The 12,334-nt window shown below is 44.2% G+C and overlaps 1 protein-coding gene across 4 annotated transcripts in view; it reads left to right on the top strand.

The window, feature by feature from the left end:
* The window catches only part of Pbx1 (PBX homeobox 1), a 307,671-nt gene that overhangs the window by 242,629 nt on the left and 52,708 nt on the right, over positions 1-12,334 (top strand). For 2 of the 4 annotated variants that reach the window (XM_057769556.1, XM_057769555.1), the window contains exons 7-8: positions 5,170-5,282; positions 6,654-6,743. In XM_057769556.1, the coding sequence (XP_057625539.1) occupies positions 5,170-5,282; positions 6,654-6,743 (203 nt within the window). The remainder of the gene's footprint in view (positions 1-5,169; positions 5,283-6,653; positions 6,744-12,334) is intronic. The other 2 variants (XM_057769558.1, XM_057769557.1) reach the window with 1 other exon arrangement.

Genomic DNA, 12,334 nt, shown 5'->3' on the forward strand with positions numbered 1-12,334 from the left:
GATCTTTTGTTAAATTGGAATCACGCATGAAGAGAGCCCTTGGCTTTGTAACCCTTCCCGTCATACAACACGGTTTAATGTGATCCAGTTTCATGTTTCTCAGACATGCAGGCCAGGTGACCCTGAAGAACACATTTGTTTTTGACAGTTCTGTTGGTTTTGATGTTGTTGTTGTTGGCCAGTGTTCTTCTTCCTCGTCATGGTGTGATTGATAAAGGATCCAGGCTAACAGGTTCAATAACCAGAGTTTCCTCCTTTCCTATCTGGTCGATTATTAAAGATTTCATACCAGGCATCAGAAGGCAAACTGCAACGCTAGGCAGGCAGTCTCACTTATCTCTTTGGAAGAAGTATAATTCTGTCAATATTAGCAAAAATGCACTCAACACTCCTGCAGAGGTTATCATAATGCAAAACAGATATCAAAATGACTTTTTTCCCTGTCCCTGCTCTATCTGCATCACAGATGGCTTCGTGTGATTTATGACTAGTCCTTAGAAGGGCCCTGTGGGCTCCCTTCATTACTAAATCCATAACTATTTTTCTTTCCTAAAGCCCTTAAAAAGAGAAAAGTAAGCATTTTAACCCCCACTCTGTGTTTAAGAATTATGTTGGCTCTTATAGAATGTCAGTCTGATTACAGTTTCCTAAGGAATTTTCTGGTGACTTAAACTTCGTATGACTATTCTCAGCACAAAGGACATTATTATGGAAAACTTGCACTAAGGCTTCCAGTTGTGCCTAAGTTGTTGGAAATAATTTGCAGAGGAACCCTTTGTAGTGTTCTCCTTCTAATACAGAGACCAAAGGAAACACTATTGTAGATGTGTGATAGCTTGGAATTTTAGAAGATAGATGTCTTAACAGGAAAAGGTATAAATGGGCTTTTCTGTATTTTCTTCAGCTTTTAACAGCCTAAATCACGGCATAGATTGGAGGATAAGTGCTCAAACTTTTACATAGAGTGTTTATTATATCGTGTGCCGGCTCTTCAGTAATTTCAAAGGAGAAACAGTAATGGAAAGAGATTGTAAATAAGAGGTTAATATATGAAATGGTATTTGGGTAGGTTTTGAAGTCCTGGATTTTGGCACCCAGGACAGTTTTATATTCTCAGTCTGGAAATGGAAATTCTCCCAGCGTCTTTGCTTACTTTACATACTCATTTCCACTGCATGAAAGACAACACTGCAAATAAATCCCCTTCCTTCCCCTGGCTTTTGTGTGGGGAAGAGCACTCCAGGGTGGTTAGCGAGACCACACTTACATAGCCCCATTTCTTCAGTAGACTTTGCCTCCTTTCCTGTAGCCCCACATCATAAAAATCACTTAGAGCTAGGTTCTGCCAGGGAATTTGCAGGTGTAGAGAGACTTTCAGCAGATGTTACTGTGTCTTCTAGCAGAGGTGGGCAAAACACATGCAGCGATGGGGAAGAATGAAAGGAAAACAGTTGAGAGAGAGGGTGCAGGACCAATTGACATCATTGTAAAAAGCCTTGGGTATAACACAACCAGAAAAACCCTAAGTAATGAGCTCTCATTTTCTCATGTTTGAAAAGATTATAAAAGCATGAACTGAAGACTCAGAAAAAGGCAAATGCTTTCATGGAAGCAACAATGAGATGTAATTAGGTTTATATCTAGTAATAAGATCTGTCCTCTGTCCTCTCAGAAGACATGGAGGTCTGGCTGAGTCAGGCCAATTACCTCATCCATGGGAAACATGTTGTTTTTAGGTGACAAAAATTAAAGCAATATTTGCCAGGTAACTGCTTCATAAATATATATATACTCAAAGAGGAGCCATGAGCTCATACTTTCAGACATTTTGAGTTCCTTAAGACATATACCCTTTGTTATGGGTCATTGGTTCTCAACTAGAGGTTAGTATGTAGCCTAGGAGACATTCAGTAGTATCTGGAGATGGTTTTCGTTGTCATCGTTTTAAAGGGTGTTACTGACATGAATAGATAGAAATGAAGAGCCACTTAGCCATCCCATCCCACAAGGCATAACATATTCCCCACAGCAACGGATTATCCAGCCTACATTGTCAGTAGTGCCAAGATTGGGAAATCATGCTCTGGGTTTAAGTTATATTTTATTATTAAGTTAGTTGGGTTTTATTGCACATTTGGGTTTTGTTTGTTTAGTTTTTCTGAACAAGCTTTAGACTCCTCAAGATGATTTGAAGTGAAAATACTATCTTCAGGAACTTGCCTTATGAAAATGGATGCTCGCACATTCTCATGTCATAGTGCTTGCCCAAGCAAGAGCGTTAGAATCCTGGGTGATCCTTTATTTCTTCTCTGTCTAATTAAGTGCAGATGTCAGTCTGCACACACCTCAAGGATCTGTGTGTGTACACTTGCCTTCATTCCTAAGTCAAATTCAGGACCGTCTCACTGCCAGCACATCTCGAAGTGTGCTTCTAGTAATTGCTAATTACTCCCCGCAGCCTGCAGATAAAGTAGCTGGGTGATCTCAGCAAACCGGGTAATATGCAGCTGCTCTTTGGGAATTCCACAGCACTTCCAAGAAAGCCCACTCACTTGTCCAGGAAGGATGTGCTTCTCAGGAGGCTCTCCATTCGAGGAGCCATTTCTTCCCACCCTTCAGTGCCGGGTGAAGAGCACACCACCATATTTTGGGGCTCATGTAGACTTTACTGTGGCACTAGACATACTTGGTCCCTTCCATCCACTCCATCACTGCCTCTGGATTCTCACCAGAGAGCCACGACAGTGCCATACCTGGGTGTACAGAGGCCACGAAATGCTGAAACAGCACAGCCAAGAGCATGAAGGACGATTTCTACAATTACTGCTCTGACACAAATGCATTTGTACAAGAAGTACATTTGTATGCGCATGTTTATCCCTGTGTATATTACACAGCCAGGCGTATTTACAATTTATCTATGCACATATATATATTTTTAAACCATCTATGTCAATTGCAGTGTTCATCTTGTAAATAAAGCACACTCCATGTCTGCATGCTTCTATGGACGCCATGCTCGTTGGCATCAGTGTAGCCCTTTGGGGATTTCTCCCATGGCACAGGTTATGTAGTGGTTACCAATAAACCTTCAGCCAGGCATACAGCATGTGTGATTGTTACATGGTGTCTGAGAGTGGGAAAGAAATAAAATACCTGGGCTGCAGACACATCACTTTGGAGCTAAGAAGCATGGAAAATCTGATTACATAAATATGGCTATTGTGTACATTCTTGGTTCCAATAAGTTACTGGACAAGACCTTTATATTGCAATGACTTTATTGCTTAGGCCATGTCTCTATGATTACAAACTTTATCTAATGGGGCCACAACTTGTCTGTCAGTGCCTGGGTATGCTATACAGCCGTAAGAGTTTGATCTACAATACAAGTTGCTTCTTCCATAGCTGGGGAAGATGGGTTCAAATATAGTGTGTCGTACTAATAGAGGGAAGTTACAGGCCAAATCTTCTTCCCACTGACTGAATATAAACAACACATGATGAGATCTTATTCCTGTTTTGCTAAAATTCAGTGTTTCTAATTCCGTTTCCATAAGCTACAGAAAGAAATATGTGCCAGACGAGACATAGTCCTTTTGTTAATATTTAAGTTCTCTCTCAACCATGAAGATAGCATCCCCTTTGCATAGAAAAGCAGAAATGAGAAGAGGGCTAGAGGCAGCATCCATTTTTATAGAAATACAGTTACACAGCTTCTTGTTTGAAGATGCACACTCCCCAGAACTAAGGAAAATGGAGATGGTTCTTAACTGGTGTTTGTCCCCAAGATTACAAATGCCTGGTTCCCCTAAATGGCTCTTGTTGCAGACATGTGATGACACAGTATACAGTCATCTATCAACATGTAATGACACAGTATACAGTTGTGTATCAATGTGATGACACAGTATACGGTCGTGTATCAACATGTAATGACACAGTATACAGTCGTGTATCAGTTACTGGGGCAGAGAGGAGAACACACTGTTAAGTGATGGTTCTCTGAGGTCAAAGGAAAGGCCTTCTCCTCTTCTCCTCTGCTTAGCTGTGGACAGACAGCTCTCTTGCAGAGTTTACATCCCTGTCTTGGGAGAAGAGACAGAATGCATCAGATGGGGGGCATGACTCATTGCTAGGTGACTCCCTATTGGTGGTGGCTGCCAGAAGACTCACACAAGAGCACAGACTTAGAAGTCACACAGAGCAACTGACCTGGGTCCCTGAGGTCTCTCCTTTGCCAGGCTACTGTCATGTTTTTAACCAAACCTTGCACGTTGAGCTTTCTTTCCTTTGCACTGAACTGCACGATGACTTCGGAGCTCCAATTAGCTTCTTAAGCCCTGGTGTTCAGGGTGAGCTTGGGCTAGGTTCACCCCATAGGAGCCTGTGGAAGGTTCTAAAGCCAACCACATGGGACTTCCATCTCTGGGAGGTGAAAGCCCATGGCTCACCCCCCCCCCTCATTCTGGAGACCCACTTTAAAAACCACTAGAAGCATCTCATGCATGCTTGAAATTCTTGGCCTAGTGTTCTGCTTCATCTTTCTGAATTCTGGCAGCTGATAGGAAGAATAGGCCATTCTCATATAATCTTGAAATCTTTGCGGTTTCCACATAGTAAGGAAGTTTCCCTTATTTCTAGAAACCGAGAGTATCAGTAGACTTCAGGAGACATTGCCTCTGTGCACGCTCCTGTGTGCTGCCCCTGTGTGAGTAGATGGGGTCAGCAAAGCATATTTAGAATCCACAAAAGGTATCACGATGCTCAGTTATGGAGGCAGAAATATCACTGGTCAACCCATACCATTGGCCACAGTCTCTGTCTTATTGACCTCCTGGCCAAGCCTAGAACATGAGAGCCATGAAAGAGAAATCTTACATAGACTACACGAGAAGAATTCAACTTCCCTTTCTCAGCTTCCAGTTGCTAGCAGAAAGCGGTCTCGATGACAACTTGTAGTGAGGGGTAGCTTCATGTAACAGCGACACTGTGCACCCTCTTGCTTGCTCTGTTCTTCATGCTACTAACCAGGCTCTGTGGTTGTCATTGTCGTCTTACATTTGATTTGGGGGGGTTGCTTTGCATGTCCTACTCCTCTTGGCTGTTGGTTGCGGGGTCAAGCCTTTTTCTTTCTGTGATTCAGGTGCCTCACTCTTTCCTTTCCAGGTTCTTCCAGTTCTTTTAACATGTCAAACTCTGGAGATTTGTTCATGAGCGTGCAGTCACTCAATGGGGATTCTTACCAAGGGGCCCAGGTTGGAGCCAACGTGCAATCACAGGTAGGGACCCAGCCAATATGCCACCAGGTGAATTCAGGAGAGTCCAAGAGCCTTCAGGTGTACCAGCTTCCTGCTTCTGTCCAGACAGAGAGGAGCCAAAAAGAAAGGAAGGGAGAGGCAGACACACGGCAACCAAACCAAATAGAAACAAAACAAAATAGAAAATACAACCATTACCGTTAGGGGAGCATGTCCATGCTTTGTGGGTATGTTTGGCACTGGCTTGTCAGTCACTGTAGGAAGGCAGGAAGAGGAAGCGCAGAGTGGGGTGAAGGAGGCCTGTGAGGCAGGTGGGACTGGCATCTTCATTTTTCTTCAAGGGGAAAGGATTTTTCAGCCCTCTCTCTCTTCCGAGTCTCCTTCTCATCTGCTAGGTTCCCATCTCCAGGCTTGGCTAACATAAAGAAGTCATCAGTGGTCAGGCAAATGCCCTGATATCTCCTGTTTTCATTTTAAACTTTAAAATGACCAAGCCAGCTTGACTAAACGCATACGCTTAATCACCCTTGAGGTCAGTGGACTCGAATGTCTGATGATAAGACCACACTGGGAACCAAAAATCAGTCATGTGTAAAAACCTCAGTGCTACTTAGGAAAACTATCCGCCTTCAAGACAGATACCTCGGGAGGCCATCCTGCTATCTCAGCATGAAGTGTGACGCGAGAGGGTGAAGTCGTATGCTCTGGGTCACAATGACTTGGAAAGATATGAGCCACAGCTACCCATGTGTCCTATCCGGCACATGGGACAGAAAGCATTACGTGCCTGGAATAGACAGCTGGCTGGTGACTCAGCCCCTTGCTCAGGAAGCACTGCCTGAAAACAAATTTGAGGTGATACAGGCAGACTTTGGTCATGTGACCAAACGACTTACCATCATCTAGATCCTTGATTTAAAAAAAAAAAAAAAAACACACACACACACACAAAAAAAAAAACAACAACAAAAAACCTGGGTCTTTATCTCAGTCTCCTATGACATTGGCATGGCTGCCCAAGACTAAACGGAACCTTGGCTCTCCTACAAGTTGTATGGGATGATCTATAGGGAAGAGAAGTGGCAGTGGGGGGAACATCTCCGTCCTCTCCCCTCCACCCCCTCTAGCACCACAGTCCCTGTCACCCCCGCAATCTGTCTCAGTTTGGGGAACCCAAGTTTGCTTTTACTGTTTCACTGAACTCCGAAGTAACAATGGATTTGTCATGAGGGAGAGTCCCGGCCTCTTCCTCATGGCCCCTCCCCCAGGAAGAGAATCTCTAAAATGATTGCTTTAATGTGGGATGCCACATCAGTAGCCTGTAAGACGATGATGCGCCACATCTCCCCTCCCCCCAACTAATTGCTTCTCTGTTGTTGTTTCTCTGTCTAGGTGGATACCCTTCGCCATGTTATCAGCCAGACAGGAGGATACAGTGACGGACTCGCAGCCAGTCAGATGTACAGTCCGCAGGGCATCAGTGTAAGCAAACAAGGCTCCCTGGACCCTTTGTTTCTTTTCTATCACTGCCAATTATTTCAAAGCCACAGGGCCCAGAATGCCACTTAGTAGGGCTTGTCTTCGCTCTACAGTCACCTAGTTTCTTGTTTCTGTATCGGTCATGCCATCGGCAGCATCCGCCCCATGAAAAAAAGTGGTGATTGGGCAGGCTTCATGCAGGCAGCTGGCGTCTAGGGCTGTCAGACACAATCAGCGTTTGCGTGGCACCTGCGGCCACATGCGTTCAGCTGAGAGGAGCTGCTAAACAGGTGACACCTAGTATAACAGTGGTAGGAAATGTCACCACGGTCTGAGACCAGGGTATCTGGAGAGGAAAACCAGCGGCCCAGATCCATTGCGGCCAGGTTTGTGGCCATAAAACTAAATACCTTTTTTTCCAAATCTGCCGATAGATGATTTTCAAGGATCGTCACGAAGGTCTAGTATGTTGAAGGGACAGGGAGGGGGTGTGACCATCTTCCACTTGTTCATGGGGGCGCTGGCGGCTTCTGACTAGCATGAAAATTCATAGCGACAAGCTATGTCGCACAGAGTGAAATCGATCAGACAGACACAAGGAGAGCCGAGTGTAGATTTGGGACAGCAATCCAACTTGATTTCTCAGATCAATCGTCTGCTCTCTCAGCAGCGATGACAGCAGGCTGGGACATGAGGGAAGCCTGGAAAAGGAGGCTGTCCTTTGGATCAGGGGTGATTTCCAGTCTTTTAGGGGTCATGGGAGGCTCCGGTGGGATGATTGGCTTGGAGCTGCTGAAAGAAAGCAGAGCTGTGGTTGGTTGATGAGAGTCATTGTTATTGTTTGTTGTCATCGTGATTAAAGTAAGTTAGGAGTGGAAGGAAGGCAATGCAGTCCTGATTTAATAATGCGATCTCAGTCTGTTCTAATTGAGGCATAATGTCTACAAGGACATGGGGGATGGCCTCTTCAACTCTGCGTTGAGTCTAGTTCTACACAATTATGGCAGATCTGGAAGGAATCAAGAGAAGAGCCCATCAGATGAAGAATAATTCTTTTAAAAAGGGGAATGGCGGAGCTGATAGCTCCATCGGTCAAATGCCTGCTTTGCAAACGTGAACACCTAAGCTGGACCCGTAACACCCATGTAAAAACTCACCTGACAGCACATCCATAAACCCGTCACTAGGGCGGCAGAGGCAGGCAGATCCCTACAGCTCCTTAGCGAGAGAGCCTAGTGAGAGAGACCCAGTCTTAAGACATGAAGTGGAGCACAATCAAGGAAGATAGCAGACTTCAACCACTGACCTCAACATACACATACAACACGTGTACACTCACCCACGTGCACCCATGCACACACCCACACAAGCACATACACAAACTGCTCACACGCAAAGAAGAGGAATTCTTATCCCATAGAAGAGAGAGTATGGGTGATGTGTAACAAGTTTAATGCTGTTCTCACAGAGTGGGATTGGCTTCATCAGGATAAGTTTACTGAGTAGAAGCATCAGGGAAATGGATTCCAAGTACCCACAATAATAGATCCAAACTAGCCTCTGTAACAGTCAAGGTCTCCCACCAACAGAGAGCCTCAGACACGGATTGACTAACAGCCTGGAAGGATATGGTAGCAGGGAGCCTGTCATTAGATAGAAAAAAAAAATCAGGGGCTGCATATATTGTTGATTACAGTTAAGAATTCTTTTGGGGATGGGGGTTTCAAGATTGGGTTTCTCTGTATAACAGTCCTGGATGTCCTGGAACTTGCTTTGTAGAGCAGGCTGACTTTGAACTCAGAGATTCTCCTGCCTCTGCTACCCGAGTGCTGGGATTAAAGGTGTGCACCACCAACCGCCCAGCAATTCTTTCTCATACCTTTAGGCAGAATCTCTTCCGAGTTCAGTAGCCTAACTGTTGATCTCTCTTTGGGAAGAAAGGAAAGGCCAGCCTGTCTTGTTGAACATGCTTTGAACAGTCATGTCATTTTCTAGGAAAGTTCAGGGAAGAGATTCTCCCCATTGTTATCATTGTGTTGGTGGTGCCTTCCTGGGAAGTCTGCCTAGGGGAGCACAGGGTTTGACGTAGTACATGTGCTCTCAAAGGGAGTCTGAGTGAAGGCAGGAACTGGGTGTCTGGCATTAAAACCATGCATCTATGTACCACTGAATGTTTTGGGAGGTATTAGACTTTTCCAGAAATAATTTTGTGCACACATGAAGGAGGAGAATACAAAAAAGGTATAAGATATGGGGACAAAAATAGATATACACAAAAAAGAAAGCGAAGGAAGTACTTATGACTCAGTACGAGATGAGTCGAACACTTTCTTATTTGGCATCTTATTTTCTCCTCCAAACTGCTGCACTTAGTGAGCAGGGCTAGATGGGGCCAGGAAAAGGAGATGTCCAGTATTGACCCTTTTGACGTCATGCGTTGGGCTGGAGATCATTTTGGAGAGAGTATAACAACCATGTGTAGACAATTATGTCTGATGACATAAGCCCAGCGCAAAGACTAGGCTGGACGATGCCACTTGAAAGAGGCACTTGTGTATATTGCTTTCTCCCCTATAAACTGTGCTTTATTTCTGAGTCTTTAATATACAGGCTAAGTGCATCAAAGGACAGCGGTGGTAGGATCTGTTGCTTTGGTGTCAGTTTTTAAATGTGCCACCTGCAGAAGACGAGGCGTGTTGTAGCAAGATGTATTTTTAGATTTTGGTATTAGAAGCTGGGGCATGGGCATATACAGAGTAGAGTTCTAGCTGCCAAGATAGAAAAAGAGAAAAAGGGAGGAGACCCAAGAAGAGACAAGGACAGGAATGAAAGATCTGAGCCAAAAAGCAAAAATAAACAATCCCTAAACCCAAAGCAGCAATGGAATTCCCAGCTGGGCTCTGGGTTGTGTCTCATTTGATGGAGGACATTTTCTGGGCAGCGTTCATCTGCTCCCTGGCTGGGTTTCCACAGCACCCTTATCTTATCCAACTAGTGACTATTTTTAAGTCGTGTAAAATATGAAACTCTCGTCTTTGGCCCAGCTCAGAGCAATGGATTACAACAGTGTAGAGGTAACATCCTATAGTGGTAGGAGGTAGCTGACCTATCTCGGTAAGGCCAGCATCAGGAGATGCTCTGGGGGAAACAAGGAAGTGAGTAGAAAAGAGACTGACTAGGTGCGAGTTATTTCACACAAGTACAGTGTGAAGTGCTTCAAGCGATAACTCTCGAGTTTGATCATTTTCTCCTCTTTATGAACAGTTTTTGCAGAAGGTATTTCCTATTAAGGGTAGGTGAGGGCATCAATCAGATGCAAAGGCATGAATTTAAGATGGGCACAGAGTTATTCAAGACCTCAGGACACTCTCGTTAGCGCCGAGAATGCTAAATTACACCTCCTTAAATTCTTTGTTTTCATATAATCACGGGCAATTCTCGATTCATGTAGAGAGGCGTAAGTAGCTCAGGGAGACTTCTCTGTCTGTTCCCCTTCTCTGTTAATCAACATTGGTGAGGAACGCCTAACTATTAGAGTCTTTCTTTCCATATCCCCTGCCACCCTCCTAGTTCTGGAAGTAGTCCTTAGGCTTCTGCAGCAGACTCTGTGCTGTTGCTGTCTTCAGTTTGCCTCTCTTGAACATACCCACTGAAGTCTGCTAGTGCCATTCTTTGGTCAGAAGTAATTAGCAGTCTTTACTACCTGCCTAAGCAGGCCCGGACTCTTGAATCCACATACAAGATTTTCTATAGGCCCAAGCTACCTGTCCTTAAACCCTGGCTTCCAATTCATGTGGTCCACTCACCTTGACCTGGTTACATCTTTAACCTCCTCCTCTGTCTGCACACCATCTGAGTGCCTGGTGACCTTAGAGGTTAGGCCACAGAGCCATTGCTCCAGTCCCTGTATTCACTTTTGTGTGACACCTGCATGCATCTTATTTCACTGTCCCATTTCTGTCCCAACCACATTTACTGACCCAAACTCAATTCCTACTTGGTGTCTTTGATCCTATTAATCCTTTCTGCCCATTTCTCACACTCAAAGCCATTGTGCTCTTCGGGTCATAAAAACATTCTTATTCCCATTGCACCTCTCATCCCTGCATATGTATACGGTCTTAAAATACATATATTATTTCTTTATTTTGTTTGGCGAAAATGTCGATCAGGAGAAGAAAAGATGCTACCAAATTAAAAACATATTTAAGGGCCACATCCACTGAGCCGTAAGGTATCTGGTAATAATGATTATTTTAAGTGCTTCACTTATGCATAAACAAGCTGTACTTTAAAAAAATGTTCTTAAACATCCCTTTCTAGGCCAGGCATGGCAATGCATGCATAGGAGGGAGATGGGTCAGCCTGGGCTCCACAGCAAGACCCTGCTTTAAAAACAAAAGAAACAACAACCAATATTAGCTCTCTCAGTGTTTAGGAACATGTGTTCAAGGCGCTCCTCCGTCACTCAGCATGTGACGGTGTTGTATGGTGATGCTGCTGAGTATCTTCTCCATAGGTCCTGTCTCCTGTCTCCCCAGAGCCCCTTTCTTCCTAAGGGAATCCCTGCGAGAGTATCTGTTTGTTGGGTGGCTCTGTCTCTGATGATTCTCGTTGCCCTTCTCCTGCTGCGGAGCTGGAGCCTGCACACCCCACTTGGACGGAAGTGGAAGAACTAGAAAGGAAGAAACTTAGAATCTTGACCTCGATGAGCTAACCTGAAAGTCTCTTTCCGCTCAGAAATTCTACAGTTCTACTATGTGACCGTTGAGTCGCTTAGCTAAAGGGACACCAGGTCAAACTTTTAGCCCACACTTTCCCCCTCAGCTTGTCTCTTGAGTTCAAATGTGCAGCAGAAGGAGGAGGGCTGACTCTCAGAACTCCCTTGCTTTGGAGTTAGAGATTCCTAAAAGCAGAACCATTTCCTTGTAGGGCGAGATTATTTCTTTTAAGTTGTTTTGAAATGTAAGTTAAGGGAGTGAATTTGCCACAGCCAGCCTGGAGTGTCAATCCACCCGTAGATTCTGCTTACTCAAAGGTTTTAGTGCAAGTATGAGTGTTAGTATTATCTCTGTAATGGCAGCATGCCAATGACACCCAGTTATGGAAGGAAGGGAATTTATTAATTTCTGGTTCACGATAATAAGAGGACTGGAAAAAATAGAGATGAAGCTTGTCTCTTGAAAAAGTGTAATGTGGGTGTAGTGTTTTGGCTTTTTCTCTTTCCTCATGTTAGGTGGAGGAGGAAAAAGGAACAGGCTCTAAATAAATAAACAGACTGTAAATCCTTAGGACAGAAATATCCTATCGTTTCAGCAAACATGCGTCAAGCATTTAGGTATCACAAGGTTTCTTTAGCAACACTTACCTACATGCCACAATTTTACTTTTCTTGTAACCACGTCTGAGCAATCTTTGACTTGCAGCGTGTGTTCAGATGGTGTTGCCACATGTGAAATTGTAGGACTGAGAGAGGCAATCATTAAATTCATGTGCGAATCTTTAAAATCTCATTTTTAGTAATACCAAGTTTAATTTTCTTTTAACACACTGAACTTCAAGTTGGATTTTGTTTTTGGTTTTGGTTTTTCGAG

Source organism: Chionomys nivalis, chromosome 5, assembly GCF_950005125.1.
Source record: "Chionomys nivalis chromosome 5, mChiNiv1.1, whole genome shotgun sequence".
Classification (NCBI taxonomy): domain Eukaryota; kingdom Metazoa; phylum Chordata; class Mammalia; order Rodentia; family Cricetidae; genus Chionomys; species Chionomys nivalis.